Source organism: Phragmites australis, chromosome 6, assembly GCF_958298935.1.
Source record: "Phragmites australis chromosome 6, lpPhrAust1.1, whole genome shotgun sequence".
Lineage (NCBI taxonomy): Eukaryota > Viridiplantae > Streptophyta > Magnoliopsida > Poales > Poaceae > Phragmites > Phragmites australis.
In genome coordinates this window covers 14913935-14929412 of record NC_084926.1, presented here as the reverse complement: position 1 = coordinate 14929412, position 15478 = coordinate 14913935, and the positions used below count along the sequence as shown (strand labels likewise).

The 15478-nt window shown below is 39.4% G+C and overlaps 2 protein-coding genes across 3 annotated transcripts; one reads left to right on the top strand and one right to left on the bottom strand.

Annotated features, from left to right (window-relative positions):
• Positions 1 to 349: 349 nt before the first annotated feature.
• Positions 350 to 5879, bottom strand: LOC133921857 (uncharacterized). Of its 2 annotated transcripts, XM_062366912.1 has the most exons (9): positions 5591 to 5875; positions 5275 to 5502; positions 4552 to 4673; positions 3690 to 3750; positions 2519 to 2659; positions 1822 to 1929; positions 1385 to 1613; positions 831 to 1079; positions 350 to 720 (listed from the first exon to the last, which is right to left on the bottom strand). In XM_062366912.1, exons 1-9 carry the CDS (start codon positions 5699 to 5701, stop codon positions 638 to 640), a joined length of 1332 nt encoding a protein of 443 aa, XP_062222896.1. In that variant the 5' UTR covers positions 5702 to 5875; the 3' UTR covers positions 350 to 637. The 2 variants fall into 2 exon arrangements, with proteins under 2 accessions (XP_062222896.1, XP_062222897.1); XM_062366913.1 differs by lacking the exon at positions 350 to 720 and having other exon boundaries at positions 932 to 1295; positions 5591 to 5879.
• Positions 5880 to 12391: 6512 nt separating this feature from the next.
• On the top strand, positions 12392 to 14672 carry LOC133920495 (uncharacterized). The gene is made up of 3 exons (XM_062365110.1): positions 12392 to 12552; positions 12849 to 12939; positions 14287 to 14672. The coding sequence occupies exons 1-3, from the start codon at positions 12483 to 12485 to the stop codon at positions 14423 to 14425; spliced, it is 300 nt and encodes a 99-aa protein (XP_062221094.1). The 5' UTR covers positions 12392 to 12482; the 3' UTR covers positions 14426 to 14672.
• Positions 14673 to 15478: the final 806 nt, after the last annotated feature.

Sequence of the window (15478 nt, the reverse complement as noted above, 5' to 3'; positions counted from 1 at the left end):
AAAAGTAGCATTTCCGAATTCTGATCCATTCCACGCCGAGGCTGACGATGAAGGCGTGTCCACGGGCGCGAACTGGGCAGTGCCCGCGCTGGCCACCTCTTGGCTGCCGACGCCGTCGTCCTCCTGGAGCACGGTGCGTGGCGTAGTCCGTGTGGATCTGCACGCCGATCTTCCTTCCCCACTGCCCACGGTGTCCGGCGTGTAGCTGTACCTGCTGATGCAGAACTGGCAGGGCCACTGAGCCGAGCCATTCGGCAATCCTCCAGGGCTCCAGGACGGGGGTCAGTTGGGACTGAGAATTCAATACGGTACAGCAGAATAGCAGATGTGTGGAATGCAACATGCGAAGAAAACAGCCAGAAACAGTATGCCCATAAAAAACCGAAGTAGCTGAAGGTACAAACAGCGATTCAACATGCTATATAGAGACAGTACAAGATTGTACGTTACTTGTTCGTTACATCTATCCAATGTTTGCTGTGTAAATTGCACAGCTTCGTGCACTGATGATAGTGAAGTGTCATGTTGATTCTTGCCCACTCGGGGTAGAGTCTGCAGTATTCCTGGTCAGTGTGAAATTCAGCTTCAGAGTGTAGCTGGGCCGAGAATCTTCCTTTCTGTCCCCAGCACCTCATAGCTATTCTTTCTTGGATTTTTTGCTCAACATATTAGTAGCTGACAAGCAGGCGATCCCTAGCAGCACCACAGCTATTACAAAAACTGCAGACAAAACACAGAAATTAAAAGGATATAAGTAATATCCAGTGCAGAGGATTCATAAGAACATCAAAATAGGATATTGAATATTGAAAAAGATGTGAGTAGCATACCAGCTATAGTGCCAAAGAACAGCAGAGCAAGCCTGTATCGTGTTAGCCATGGAAGCTCTGTTTCGAGAGTACAATGCCGTTCAAAAGTATGTGCTTGTTTTTTTGTTACATGTGCATCTGATGGCTGCAATTCAGATATAGGGAACTCCACAATGTGAACAGAATGGCCTTGAACATCTCTTAGTTCAAGTTTAATCTGCGGAGGTACAGCATTCCAATCAATTTCAATAGCTCCAAAATTAGGTTGGCCTGAAAAATGGAACACCAAAAACACCAAATGATTTAACAGTATAACCAAAACTCCACAGCAGGAAATAATAACCTAGATACTGAAAAATCTTAGCATTCCCTTCAGATGTTTTTGATGATGATATTCTGAAAATGAACTGTATCTTTAGGAGAAATGTAGTGAAGAACAGAAGCAACAGCTTACTGCCTCAACAAGAACACAAAGAACCTTCCGAACTTCCGAAATCAAGAAATTCAATAAAACAAAACATTAGAGCACATCCTTCACTAATGGACTCATATTTCCACAAAAGAAGGAATAATACCACATGTGCATGATTTGTACCGGCAGTAAGGGCTTAAGACTCGCATGGTAGTCGGTGTTAGTACTGCAAGAAGTCTCATCAGAGGTTGAAATAATGCTGGCACAGAATTCTCGACAGATTGGGTAAGACCACTTGAAGTAACATCGTACAATGGATATTGAACTCCACAGTCAAACCTAGCGATTTCTCCAAAATGAACATCACCACTAATAAATATCACTCCAGTTCTCTGCACAGGGTCACACGGTCAGCACATGTTCCATAAAAGTACTGAACAGGTAAATATCCATTTAGGTGATAACATGGGATCTTTAAAAAAAAGACCCAACACTCTTTCAAAAGTTTAACTGAAGGATATATGCCAGCAACTACTGCATTTTACTTTGCTGCAGCTAAAGGAGGATTGCATTTTACACAGGAAAGTAATCGTAATCAACCTTACTGCTTTCGATCAATCTGAAAAGCCTTTCTCTCTCCCTTGGGAAGCGCGCCCAGGACTCCACATAGAACAAAGGTTCAGTGGTGGCAGAAAGATTAGACACTACCTGTATTCACGGTTACAAAGATAGCTGTTATTCTGATACTATATCAATGAAAATTCAACAGCATGTCATCCAAAAAGGGAAAAATTCAATTGCATATAATAATGGAAGCATCGAATAGTAAAGAAGAGAGGGCTATGAACTAGTAGGATCTTCTCCGTCATTCAAGAGCAGCAAAACAGATGAAATATCATGTTATTGAAATTCCGTGACCAAAAACAATCAAAGATAACATCTGTTTTTGAAAAGAAAAATATCCACCTGCAGTCAACCAGACGAGACAATAACTGATTTTTTTGGTATACTATCACTACCACAAAATTTTCAGAAGGTGTATTTCCAAGTGTGGACTTCTGACATTATAAAAGCTTGCGAAGATTTTTAATAACTTTTGTGTAACCCATTAGTTGGCAACCAAGCAGTGCTTCCAGAAAGCTGTGATTCATGGAACAAGAAGCTTTATTAGCTTCGGCTGTGAAACTTTTTTATCTATGATTTCACTCTGACCAGTCTTTGATCCCTGGCCGGATTTAGTATCAGCAACTTCTCAAAAATAAATCAACAAGTATATATCCATGAAATAATATGTTACCTGGATAGAAGATCCAATGATGGTGATCTCTGAGTGAGGGCCATGAAGCTCCCTCTCCAGCCACTGCCATTGAGGATCTCCCAGAATAGTTCCATCACTTAATAGTGGGTCTCTGTGATATCTGGTGTCCAACATAATTACCTGCAATGATGTATTGTTATCTTTTAATTCGAAGTTGACAATGAAATATAAATGCCAACATAAGGGGCAAATCCACTGGGTCATATATTTTATTTAGCCCTGATGGATGACCATTCTAGACCTGACAGGCTTATAAGTCATAACAGCTTACAGACACTCAAATTTTCCGAACACTCGAAAAAACTACTGGGGTGCTGCTTTACATTGATTGGAGCATAAAAAATGGTAATATATGTGCAATTGTGTACTAAACTTAACAGGGTAAATACCCTGTTTAAACTGACTAAATGATGAAAATCAGATGTGGAATTTCTCAAAAAACTCTGAAAGAAAATTATGGATATAGGTGGAGGGCATGTTCTATATCTCTGCAAAATTTCAAGATCAGAAAAAAAAAATGCATTTGTGAGATGTGAAAAAATTAAGACTATATGACAGTGTTTCGCATTGTTCATCAAATATTTTCTTTTTGCATCTTGCAAATACAACTGAGTTTGATTTTGAATTCTGCATGGATATTGATTATCAAACATGCACTCCCCTATATTTGTTAATAATTTTAGCATACTAAAAACTTCCACATCTGACTTTCTGATAATATACAAGTTACAGTCAGTTTTCATAAGATACATCGCGAAATTAATATATAGCATAATGATTGTATATACGGGAAAAGTAATATTGACTGGAAATGCATTCACAAATCTGGATTCAAAGAGTAGCAAGTTATTATAAACTTTGGCATCATTTACTAGAAAGTATCAATGGCTGAGATGAGTTTCCATTCAACGAACCAACTACGAAGCCAAAACAGAGCTATAATAACCAGAAGGGCTAAATGCCCTATTGTGAGAATAATTTTAAATATTATTAGGTTGCAAATCATATGAGAGAGAGGGGAATTTAGCAGACTGAAGGAATCACTGGATGACTAATATAATTATGCATGATCACGCCCTGTTCGAATAAGCAACTAGCAAAAACTTATGATGTTAACAGCAAAAAATGAACAATACATAATAGACTCTACCTTCACCCGTTTTCCTTCAGGGCCAAACATATATGAGGTATAAACACCAGCTTGTTTCCTCCTAAACAAACAAGAGTAGAGTATTATGCGCCTAATGGTGTACGACTGTATGTGTGAAGATCCTGAAATCTACACAGGAATGTGCAGGCTAGAATACGATTTTAAAATACTGTGACAACAAATTAACAAGGAAATAACATTAAGAGCAAGAACAACAATAACAATGCGAAGTACTTTCATTTCACAAAAGTACCCACCTACAAAATGAAAGAAAAATGGAAGCAGTAGAAGCTTGCCAGAAAGAAGCTGTTACAACTAAATATATGATTCGTAAAGGAATGTGCACACCTAAACTTCAACTCTAGACAGGACGGAGGCAAGTCAGAACTCAAATGAGATCAGGCAACTATATCTACAAACTTGATTACGATCCCTTGTTAATCAAGTTGAAATACAACGCGAACAATACCTCAACTGACCCAGAGCTTGTATGGTAAATAAAGAATATAACAAATATATTATGAATTAGATGCTGTGATCAAACTTATAAGCTCATTACTTTATATATGAATTCCCCAAGTAATTTGTTGTTGACGGCATTCAGTATTTCCAGTGAAAGATGATTTTTTTGTAATGAATAAATATAAGTAGTGGAAGTAGATATAAGATCTGCAAAACTAAGCCGCAGGTTTGTACTTTGTAAATAAAGAAAATACCAATTTGTTCAATACTACATTTAAAATGTAAAGGTCTGAATGTGCTTAAGGAAAAAAACACAATTTAGCAAACAATGACTAATTAGTAAATAACTAGATGAACCTGAAGAAATTCAAGATTAACTCTGGTATTTCTTGGTACATACCGTGAGCTATCTTCAGCTTCATCCAAGAAATCTAACAGAAGCCTTTGAGTAAACACTTTCCCATCAAATTCTTTTCCTGCATCATTCAATCCATAATCATGGTCATCCCATGTCCCAATAACCTGCAATTAGTGAATGATAATGATACCAAGCTTCTCAACCTTCAAAAGGGGGAATAAGAAGCAATGTTGCAGACTGTTCATAAGTTAAACTGTCCTAAACGTATAACTGAAATGACAAATACTCTTTGATGCCACCCTAACCTACAATTGATGATTATGATTCTATCTGAAGTGCCTCCCACGCTGCAGTAGAATCAACTCATTGAGTGCATTCCATGGAAATAAAACAACATATATGATTTCTTTAATATGTTTGTCAATGTAAAGCCGTTTCAACGCCATATACCTAATCCATCTTACTGTAATACCAATACAACCCCCAAAATCCCATGACAAAAAAGGGCCGCTCCACCCAACTGCAACAACCTTGTTGGACTTCCAGAACAACTAATCAGACAATATAAGCAAACAAAACAATTACTAGTTAATAAGAAGCAGAAAAAGTCACTGGCAACAACAGTTGCTGCTACCTTCCACCAAGAAACAGAGAGGGCAAGAACTGATCAATCGATCAGCCCCTGAAAGTCAAAAGAAACAGTAGCTCACGACGAGCAAACAAGCACTGGCGAGTGTTTCAAGAAACGGGCAGACAAAAGCTCACCTGAGCCCTCTTCCTGAGCCTGGCGTACCCCGGCTGTGCCTTGGCGAGCACGTAGCGCCTCCGCAGCTCCTCCTCGGTCGACGGGTAGAACCGCGGCACGTTCTTCCATGGCCCCACGGTGCGCTCCCTCCCGATCACCCGGAACGGGCGCTTGTTGTCGCCGTAGACGTTGTCCCCGAGCCAGACGAAAACCTGCGGGTCGAACCCCACCACGGCGCCCCATATGGGCTGCAAGAGACAGAAGCGCAACCAAACGATTCGGTCACATCAAACAAGAAAGTGGCGAGCATGGCCGAGTGGGCGTTTCGTCGAGCACCTGGGGCGCGCTCTGGTTGGCGCAGGAGCCGAAGGCGATCCTCGACACCACGGCGTCGGCGCGGGAGGAGGGCAAGATGAGGAGGAGGAGTAGGAGAGGGAAGGCCGCCATTAGGGTGGGCAGTGAGCTCGACGAGGAGGAAGGGGGAGAGGATGAATGGTGGGGGAGGGGGATATTCCAGTTTCCAAGGCGTCGGATCCCGGGGTGGTGCTGGCAGGCGGACGTGTGCCGTGTGGTGTGGTGGGGCGAAGCGGGTGGCAGACGGACGGAGGACGAACCTTTTCTTTTCAGTTGTTTAATGCAGCGGAGTTGTGTGGGCAACTACCGTGTGTCATGTTTTCTTCTTCGGTTAACTAGCCTGTGAAGTTTCTAGAAAATAGCATGCAAGGATTTGCCGTGTGAAGTCCTTAAATTTTCTTTTATTTTATTTTCAGCAAAGTGTCCCTTTTTTTACATAGCAAATTTCTGAAAACTCGAAGTTTTACGGTTATTGTCTTAAAAAGCCCCACGTATCATGATGCGTAACACATAGTCCTAGTACTTGTGGTACACTCATATTAGAAAATGTCACCTTAGTAATAACACATGATTTATAACCGATAGATCTATTTGTAGGTCTACTTAGCATATATGGCCCCGTTCTCCTTGACTCAGACCTAGATGTATTTATTACCGATCGCATCATAGGAGGGTTGAAACAGGATGTATCGGTCGGATTGTCGAGATCTCCAACGAGGATTCCGGCGAGGTTTTTGATTACGAAAGGCACTGGAATATCCTATGAGACTAGTAGAGTATTTCTAGGTACTTTGGATAATATTCATCGGGTTGATTTAGAAAATTCCACAGATAGGGTCCAAGTTAAGATTAATTTCGGGCCAAAATGAGATGACGGCCGATTCAAACCTAAAAATGACGGAAAAAGGGTAGGGAATGTCTCACCTTGACGTAAGAGAAGTTTCTAGCGGAACAATCCACTCCAAAAAAGCTTCGATTTGGAGATAGAGCTCAGGGATGGCGTGTGGGCTCGAGGGCGATGAACGCTCCTCTGGCAAAAGGATGAAGGGGATGAGCTCGGGGAAGTCCTAGGGAAGTTTGGGGAAGTTATCTCCGTCAATCTCCAGATGTCGTAGTGGTTGAGATGGATCTCTTCTCTCTCCTCCGGCTTTGGGCTCGCTCCGGCGACAAAGAAGCTTGTGGACAATGTAGGAAACTCGTGGATGACCTCCTCCTTCAATCTCCGACCTCCATGAGCTAAGGGGGGGATCTCCTCTCTTCTCCTCCTCCTCCTCTCTCTCGTGGTGGAAAAGAACAGATAGGGTGGTTGAGCGGATAAGATTTCGGCGATAGCTTTAAGTGGCGATTCTGAGCAGTGGTAGTCAGAGCGCCCCAGGACAGAGGAAAAATGGGCTCTGCTCGCCTCTGGCGGTCAGACCACGGGCTACCCCGGTCAGATTGTGAGGGCAGTCTTTTTGCTAAACTTTTCTTAAGTTTCCCTCTTTACTTTTTTCTTTCCCGCCAAGGCATTTGGGTTTTCCTAAAGAGTTTCAAAGATGATTAGGAAACCTCAAACACATACATGATGGAAAACACGCATAAACTAAAGACATCCATTTTTGAAATATTTTAAAATATTCAAAACATGATTTAAAAGATGTCCTAATGCTAATGCATGCTTAATGCCTAAATTCATATTTTTGGGCCGTGACACTTTTGTAGAGGGGAGAATCATTGTCTATTTAAGGCATCTGGCCTTTGACAAAAATATGGAGACCACTTACCAAGTGCTTGCACAATGCGCAAAAATAAGGGCCTTCTCATCCGACACCTATGACGAAACATACCATCAGTGTAGACCGGTGTGTCAGAGAAGTACTCTGCGACTAGACGTTGATGGGCTTCTTCACGGTTTCTCTCTATGTACCTTTAGTGTAGACCGGTGTGTCAGAGAAGTACTCTGCGACTAGACGTTGATGGGCTTCTTCACGGTTTCTCTCTATGTACCTTCGGGTACCACCGGGGCAGCGGCGACAACAGTGAGATGTGGCACTAAGCTGAGCTTCGATTTAAGCATCCATTGTGGCAGCGAAACGATCATCAAAATCGTTTTCAATCTGTTGGGCAATGCGATTATCACTGTTGGTGTCATGTTCAGAGCTTTTGGAGGTGGAGTTGGACATCGTGAAGAATGGTTCTTTGGAAGAACAGAATAATGGTGCTGCAAGAAACTGGATCTGTTGGGCAATGCGATTATCACAACAAGGTCAGTTTGTTTTATTTGTAGCATTAGCTTTTCAGATCAGCGCTAATTACGGCCACGAGATAATAAGATCAGTTTGTTTTATTTGTAGCATTAGCTTTTTAGATCAGCGCTAATTACTGCCACGAGATAATAAGGTCAGTTTGTTTTATTTGTATCATTAGCTTTCGAATGAGCACCAATTACGGCCACGAGATAACAACTTTTTTTAGTTTGTTTTATTTGTAGCATTAGCTTCTTGACAGAATACAAGTGCAGTTCTATTTCTTTATTGAATGCAAATTGCTATGCTCATACAATTTATTTGAACAAAATAAAGCAAATTTTGAAAGCAAAAGTGTTAAGACCATCGATTGGTGTAATTTGCACCATGTATTTTGTCACCAAAATATTACAGTGCCCTCTGGTGCTCCATCTACTGCAAATCTATCATGACACTAAGGTCCATTATTAGGAGGTTTGTGTACATCTTGGCCATATGTCCTCTCTCGTGCTTACGCTGCTTCTAGCTTCGTTTTGGAGAGTTGGAGTTGCACGTCGGTGGATTTTTCTGCAGTTGAAGGTCGTAAGGCATGTGTTTCATAATACATTTTAAGATCATCATGTGAAAAACAAGTATCGAGTATGGCTGCCTTTGCTTTTGCAGCCTTTGTTCCTAGAGGACGAGTTTCTTCCGCAATTTATAGTGGAACTGGATCTTTCTTCTTTTTCCTATTATCATCATAGCTTCTGGTCCACTTTGGCTGACCTCTCACAAATTTCCACCAATACACAAGCGTGAAACACTGTTTTACTTCGGCCTTGTATATTGTGTGGGCCTTCTCCATTAATTAGTTGTCTGATTAACCACTAATATATATGTCTCAAAGCCTATACCAAATACCATTAAATAAAATAACCTTTTTGTTTGACTTCCCCAATGGTCCTTGCAGTGTTTGGGCTGCCTCCTTCTATAAGGCGGACTGTTGTTGTTGAACTCTTCAGTAACACTCTTCTAGTACACATCGCACTTCTTGCAGTTGTCATCCAAAAGATCGACCGAATTGTTGAGCCAAGCACTAACCTGCATTCAAATGACAACTATAAGGAAAAATATTTATTAAAGAAAAGCAACATGCAATAATTAGAAAAGGATTACGTACCAGCCTGATGTCATCATCTTCTGTCCAAGACAAGCGTCTGCTTCCGTTTTCCTCATCATCATTGTCCTAGTCATCGTCTCCATATCCATCACCTTTGACTTGTGGAGCCACAAATGCATAAGGTTTGTGCATATTGGAATAGACCTCGAAGATGATGGTTTTTTATAGTGTGAACTAAAACTAGATGAATCAACGAAATTTTGTGAAAAGTACTGGGCTGAGGACAAACAAGGCTACAAAAAATTAGCTGTGTATTGTGAAGGTGGAAAAGGATCTTGACTTTGATGGAGGATTGGTGGAATTCAGCCAGTTCATGAAGCCAATATTTGGTGTAGGATCCATTTGAGTAGTAAATAGGTAAGATACAATAATAGTGATACACTAGTATGGACCTGTTTGGCAGAGCTCTCAGAGTAGCTTCCCAGTTGGAATCAAGGGGAGCTCTGCCAAACAGCAGCTTTCAACTTTTAGTTCCCTGAGTGGAATCCGTGGGAGTGATTATCTGAAATGAACTAGAAGTTGGGGAGCTGAAAAAAACAGATTCCCTTAATTCACTTCCCGCACAGAATCACTTTCTCCATATATTTTATTTTAGAGAATCACTTTCAGCCACAAATCACTTCCCACAGATAATTTAGATCAGGAAGAGCTCTACCAAACAGGCACTACGTATATATATATAAAGAGCAGAAGAGAGCTAGCTTGAACGAATTGATCGGGGAGTCGCCTCCATTGGATCGCATGAAAAATGCTCGGAGCGTCGACCGCTAGGGAGAGCAGCCACTCCGTCCGCATGCGCCAGGACGTGCATTGTACGTGGCATGCAACGGTCTGCAAGCGCCTAGCCTGACCAGTGTTTTACCGCACAGCCGCCGCCAAACGTGCCTCTCTGGCGTTGGTTTTGCTCAGTTTACGTGTAGGGTTGACAAAATCATCGGTAACCGTTTGGTTATCACGGTTACCCATCAATCTTAATTCATATCGTATTTATAAATCGATTGTTTTTCGGTTAAGTTTAAATTCAAAATTAAAAAAATAAAAAATTTAACAAAAATTGACTGGTTTTTATCGAATTTCACTAAATTACTATATGGTTACCGACCGATTTCTACCAAATTTTACTGAATTACTGTGTGGTTACCGCTGTTTTTGTTGAAGGTTTTCAAACAATTAAGAGGGGAAGAAACGAGAGAACCAATTTAATTTATGGATCATTTGTTCATATAAGATATACGGTAGAGATCATTTAAATTTACCATAACTCCTTTATTTTATATGAGTATAGATTACCTTACAAATTGTTAGGTTTGCTATGAGTTAGCTCAATCCACTCAATTAAAATAGGGGCAGTTGCTTTTTTAGCATTCTACCGGATGGCACTTGCCAAAATACCACTCTACCAAAACTTCACTCACATTTGCCACCCGGGCCCACATGTCAGTGAGATTGGATAAGCAATAACCATCAGGAGCTAAAAACAGTACCTACGAGCTAAAATTCTTATAATTTAAATTAAAAAAATACAAAAATATGTCGATTTTTGTACATGCTCTATAATTAATAAGAAACCCATTTTAACTGAAATCATGTACAAATATTGTGTAGAATTCAAACTAAAATTCCCCAAAATGTGCTACTTTTGTAACTTCTAGCAATTTTTAAGACCTTACAAAATTTCCCAAAAAATCTAGAAAATTCACTAATATTCTTATGATGTGATATAATAATTTATAAAATTATATCACACCCTAGGTTATAAGTTGAATAGGTGAGTTCATTTGTAATACCCATTTATTATAATGTGATGTACTAATTTATTAGTAATGCCTATTACAAAGGAACTCACATTTTTACCCTATAACATAGGGTGTGAGATAATTTTATAAATTATTAAATAATATTATAAGAATACTAGTGATTTTTTCTAGATTTTTTGGAATTTTTGTCAGACCTTAAAAATTGCTAGAAGTTGCAAAAGTAGCACATTTTGGGGTATTTTAGTTTGAATTCTACATAATATTTTTAGTTAACTTTAGTTAAAATAGGTTTCTTATGAATTATAGAGCATTTACAAAAATTAACACATTTTTTTATATTTTTTAGTTTAAATTACACAAGAATTTTAGCTAGTAGGTACTGTTTTCAGCTCCCTAGTGGTTACTGTTCATCCAATCTCACTGACATTGTGCAATAGCTTTTTGCCATCCTACCAAATGGCACTCACCTAAATGCCACCCTACCAAATTTTCTAGCCCATTTGCCATCTAAACACTGTTGAAATCTGGTTTCCGTCGTGTATAATAACTTTCCCATTGTGAAAAGTAACTATGAGCTAAAAAAAGATGCAAAAAATGTGTCAATTTTTTACATGCTCTATAATTTATAAGCAACCTATTTTAACTAGAGTCACCTAAAAATATTATGTATAATTCAAACTAAAATTCTTCAAAAGGTGCTACTTTTGCAACTTATAGTAAATTTTAAGTCCTCACAAAATTCTAAACAATATGGTAAAATTCACTAATATTTCTCTAATGAGATGTAATAATTTATAAAATTATCTCTCACCTTAGGTTATAAGTTGAAAATGTGATAATAAATAGGTATTACAAAGTAAGTTACTTTTTTCAACTCATAATCTAGGGTTGGAGATAATTTTATAAATTATTAAATCATATTAGAGGAATATTAGTGAATTTTCTAAGATTTTTTTTCGAATTTTTGTGAGGACTTAAAAAATGCTAGAAGTTGAAAAATAACACATTTTTAAGAATTTTAGTTTGAATTCTACACAAGATTTTTAGCTGAATCTAGTTAAAATGGTTTGCTTATGAATTATAGAGTATGTACAAAAATTGACACATTTTTTGGTCTTTTTTAACTCACAGCTACTGTTCACAATGAAAAAATTACTGTGCACAGCAGAAACAACAGTGTTGTGGCAAATGGGCTAGAAAATTTGGTAGTTATTTGGGCGAGCGCCATCTGGCAGGATGCCAAATAAGCTATTACCCCCACTGATATGTGGGCTCGGGTGGCAAATGTAAATGAAGTTTTGATAGAATAGCATTTTAACGTGTGCCATCCGGTAGGATAGAAAAAAGCAATTGCCCCATTGAAAAAACCGATGATGCCTACTATTTTACAAGAGCATCACTGACCGAATGGTGCAAAACGCAACAAAATGAGAGAGCACAAATTGCTGTTGCTTTGGTCCCAAATAACAAAAAAGCAACTGCTTTCTTTCTTCCGTCGCAAGAAAAATTTACAAAAAGAAATCTTGTTAACCAAGTGCGCGACATGCGAAAGGAATCCTACCACGAGTGGATACTAAACGAATTCCAACATATTTCAAGGACTCAAACACAAACAAGCTCTGCTATATAACAAGAGCCAGACAGGTTTCTCTATCAGAACGAGAGAAAAACAACTCTCAGAAAAGAAACAGAGGGCGAAAATTCGAAGGGGAGAAGAGGAGAAGGCGAAGCAAATGGCAGAGACCCCGAGCAAGATTGAATCCACGAGGAAGTGGGTCGTGGAGCACAAGCTCCGAGCCGTAGGTAATCCCTCGTCAATTTTCCTGCAGATTTGTTTCCTTCGCCCGGATCTAGCTATTCTGCGTTGGTTTCTGATGTCCCAAATCCCTGCTATTTCTTTCATTACCCTTCTTTTGCATGTTCTTAACGGTGTTCCGCAATTTTCTTTATCAGATTTTATCACGAATTTGTGACTAAGTATTTCTGCTTTCCGAGTTCTTTTGGGGAAAAGTTAGTTTTTATTCAATCGTGAGATTACCCCCCCCCCCTCTACTGGATGCAATGTGTTCTGATTATTGCGATATTTTGTTGGAGAAAAGGTTGCCTCTGGCTCACTGCGATCAGCAGTTCGATCGCGTACAACTGGTCGCGGCCCAACATGAAACCAAGCGTCAAGATTATCCACGCAAGGTTTGTTTATTTTGTCATTTAATTTCTCTCCTAATTTATGCGCGTTTTTCATTACAGTGTAGTTCTTCTTGTATCATCATAATCAAGAATATCACAATTGATTTATTCTTTTCGTAGATGCAATAACTAGACTGGTATTGAGCATTTCGCAGCAAAAATACTATTTTTAAACACTACTACAACAAAAAGGTTGATTTTCTTATCTGTGCGTATGATTGTTTTCTGAAAAGTTGTTTGGGGCCTAAACTGCATTATGAACAAACACGGCCAACTCACATTATTACATACCTCCTTCATGTGATTCTAGGGAAATTTATATTAGGCAACTACCTAATAGGCATATCATAAATCAATAAATTATAAAATACCAGCCCCAGTTGGCATGCCCTTCTGCAGGAAGTTAAGTTTTAGGAGCTTCTTGGTTGTTGCGCACTTGCACTTGATGATCCACCTAATTTTGTAAGGGATTCAGATTTCCGGGAGCTTCTTTCTGTCGTTAGCAATTTAAGTTCTTGCTAGTATGCTGGTAATTGTTTGATACAAGCTGTACGAAGTAATTTAGGAAACCTTTTGTTACCTGGACTCGTAAGATTGGAAGATTATCAAAATCTCTCTGTCATTTGTGCACTTCTATGGATTTGCTTATACTCATGGCCCATCCACCCTAAAAAAGTAAACATCTCCGCAAACATGTATGCATTGTCAATCCCTTGTGAGAAAAGAGTGGCCTATTTTAGATTGGTACATTTTTTACCTATGAAATTGCACACACCTTAGCTGCTGGTTCTCCTAATTTGTTGATTGCTGCTAAACGTTCTGTATTTGGTACTTTGGCCTGCAAGCCCACCTTGCCCACACCAAACTGCCAAAGTTGGGCACAATTACCAAATTAGCCCATGTTTGATCTGTTGCTTTACCTTTTGGCATGCTGTCAACATTATGCAGATCCTTGCGCATTTTTGTGCTAAAACTTGACCAACAAAGAGACTACCAAATTGATGGCCCCAATTTTGGCAAGTTTTTAGGGCCTAGATGGCTGCATAAAAAAAACCAACCTTAAAGCCAACATGGATTGTACTTGTACATAAATCTTCCTCATGCTGAAGGGCTCTGATGCTGAGGTTAGAGGGTTAGAATGCCAAATTTCTAAAATGTGGAGCTTCAACATATTCTTGGCTTCTTGCAATTATGCAAGCACTGTTTAGTCTGCTGATGCACAGAACCTTGTATGAAATCATTGACGAAGCTTCATCTCACTGCGGCTGTTAAATGGTGCAGTAGGCAACAATGTCTAGAAGATATTTGAACTCACAATCCTAACATCTCATAAACTGTTGACTTTTGCAGGTTGCATGCGCAGGCTCTAACCCTGGCTGCATTGGTTGGTTCTGCATGTGTGGAGTACTATGACCAGAAATATGGTTCTTCTGGACCGAAGGTGGACAAGTACACAAGCCAATACCTGGCACACTCGCATAAAGATTAAGATGGCCATGTTCGTTCCTGGATGCGGGATAATTTTGGGTTCTGGGTGCCCATGAGCTATGTCCTCATGATGGTTAATGTTTTGTCTCCTTAATTGCAAAATGATTTTTGCTAGGGCATTTCTGAGCAATGACAGTGTGGGTGTAATTCAGATATTATCTTCATAATGTAACCCCAGATTGCAACATGTAAGCTCACATTGTTGACAGTCTTAAGTATTACTATCTTTATATATATATATATATATATATATATATATATATATAGTGTATTGTAACTTGTATGTGTGCTTATATGCTAGTGGTAAGACAAATGCAGAAAATGGGTTTAATGATGATGTGGAGCATTCGAACGCCATTCGGGTTTAATGATCAGGATGGATCTCCTACCGGCCTATCGGGTCTGGTTTTATGGTGCAAATAGGCACCACACATTGTGTGAAATCGTGGATACAATTGTGTTTTTGTACATCGTCTCACCTACGGCTTCATCTGTAATTATTCTTTGAAAAAGAAAAGATTAGATAATCCCGTTATCTGCAATAGATTGGATACATGGTCTACTTCCCCATGTTGATTATTGAAGGGCCGAACAAGCTTCAGATCACTAGTTTGCATTCTATCGTCCAAACTTTCCACATGAAGCGTGCAGAAATCACGTTCACAAAACTATGTAAAGCAAGCTTTTTTATGCTGCTCTGCCTCACAAGCATCCATCTGCGTCTAGAAAAGACGTCCTCTTAAAACATGTGGATCATTAACGGGTAAATGAATTATATAAGAGCTATCTCTTATGTTTCTCGGAAGTTTGTAAATTTCTTTTTTGCGGTTCGGAAGTTTGTAAAATGCTCAGGAAGTTTGTAAACTTGCAAGTTGCGCCATTCAGCTCCGTATTCCTTTTTCTAATAAAAGCTCTTAGATGGAAGTGTTGATCTTTCAATGAAATAAAACTCCTAAGTGCATGTTCAGAGGTAGGGATTTGGTCAAGGAAATGATTTGAGGTCCACGTCCCGTGCATCCAAAGAAATCCATTCAATTGTTGGCTCAATACTTTG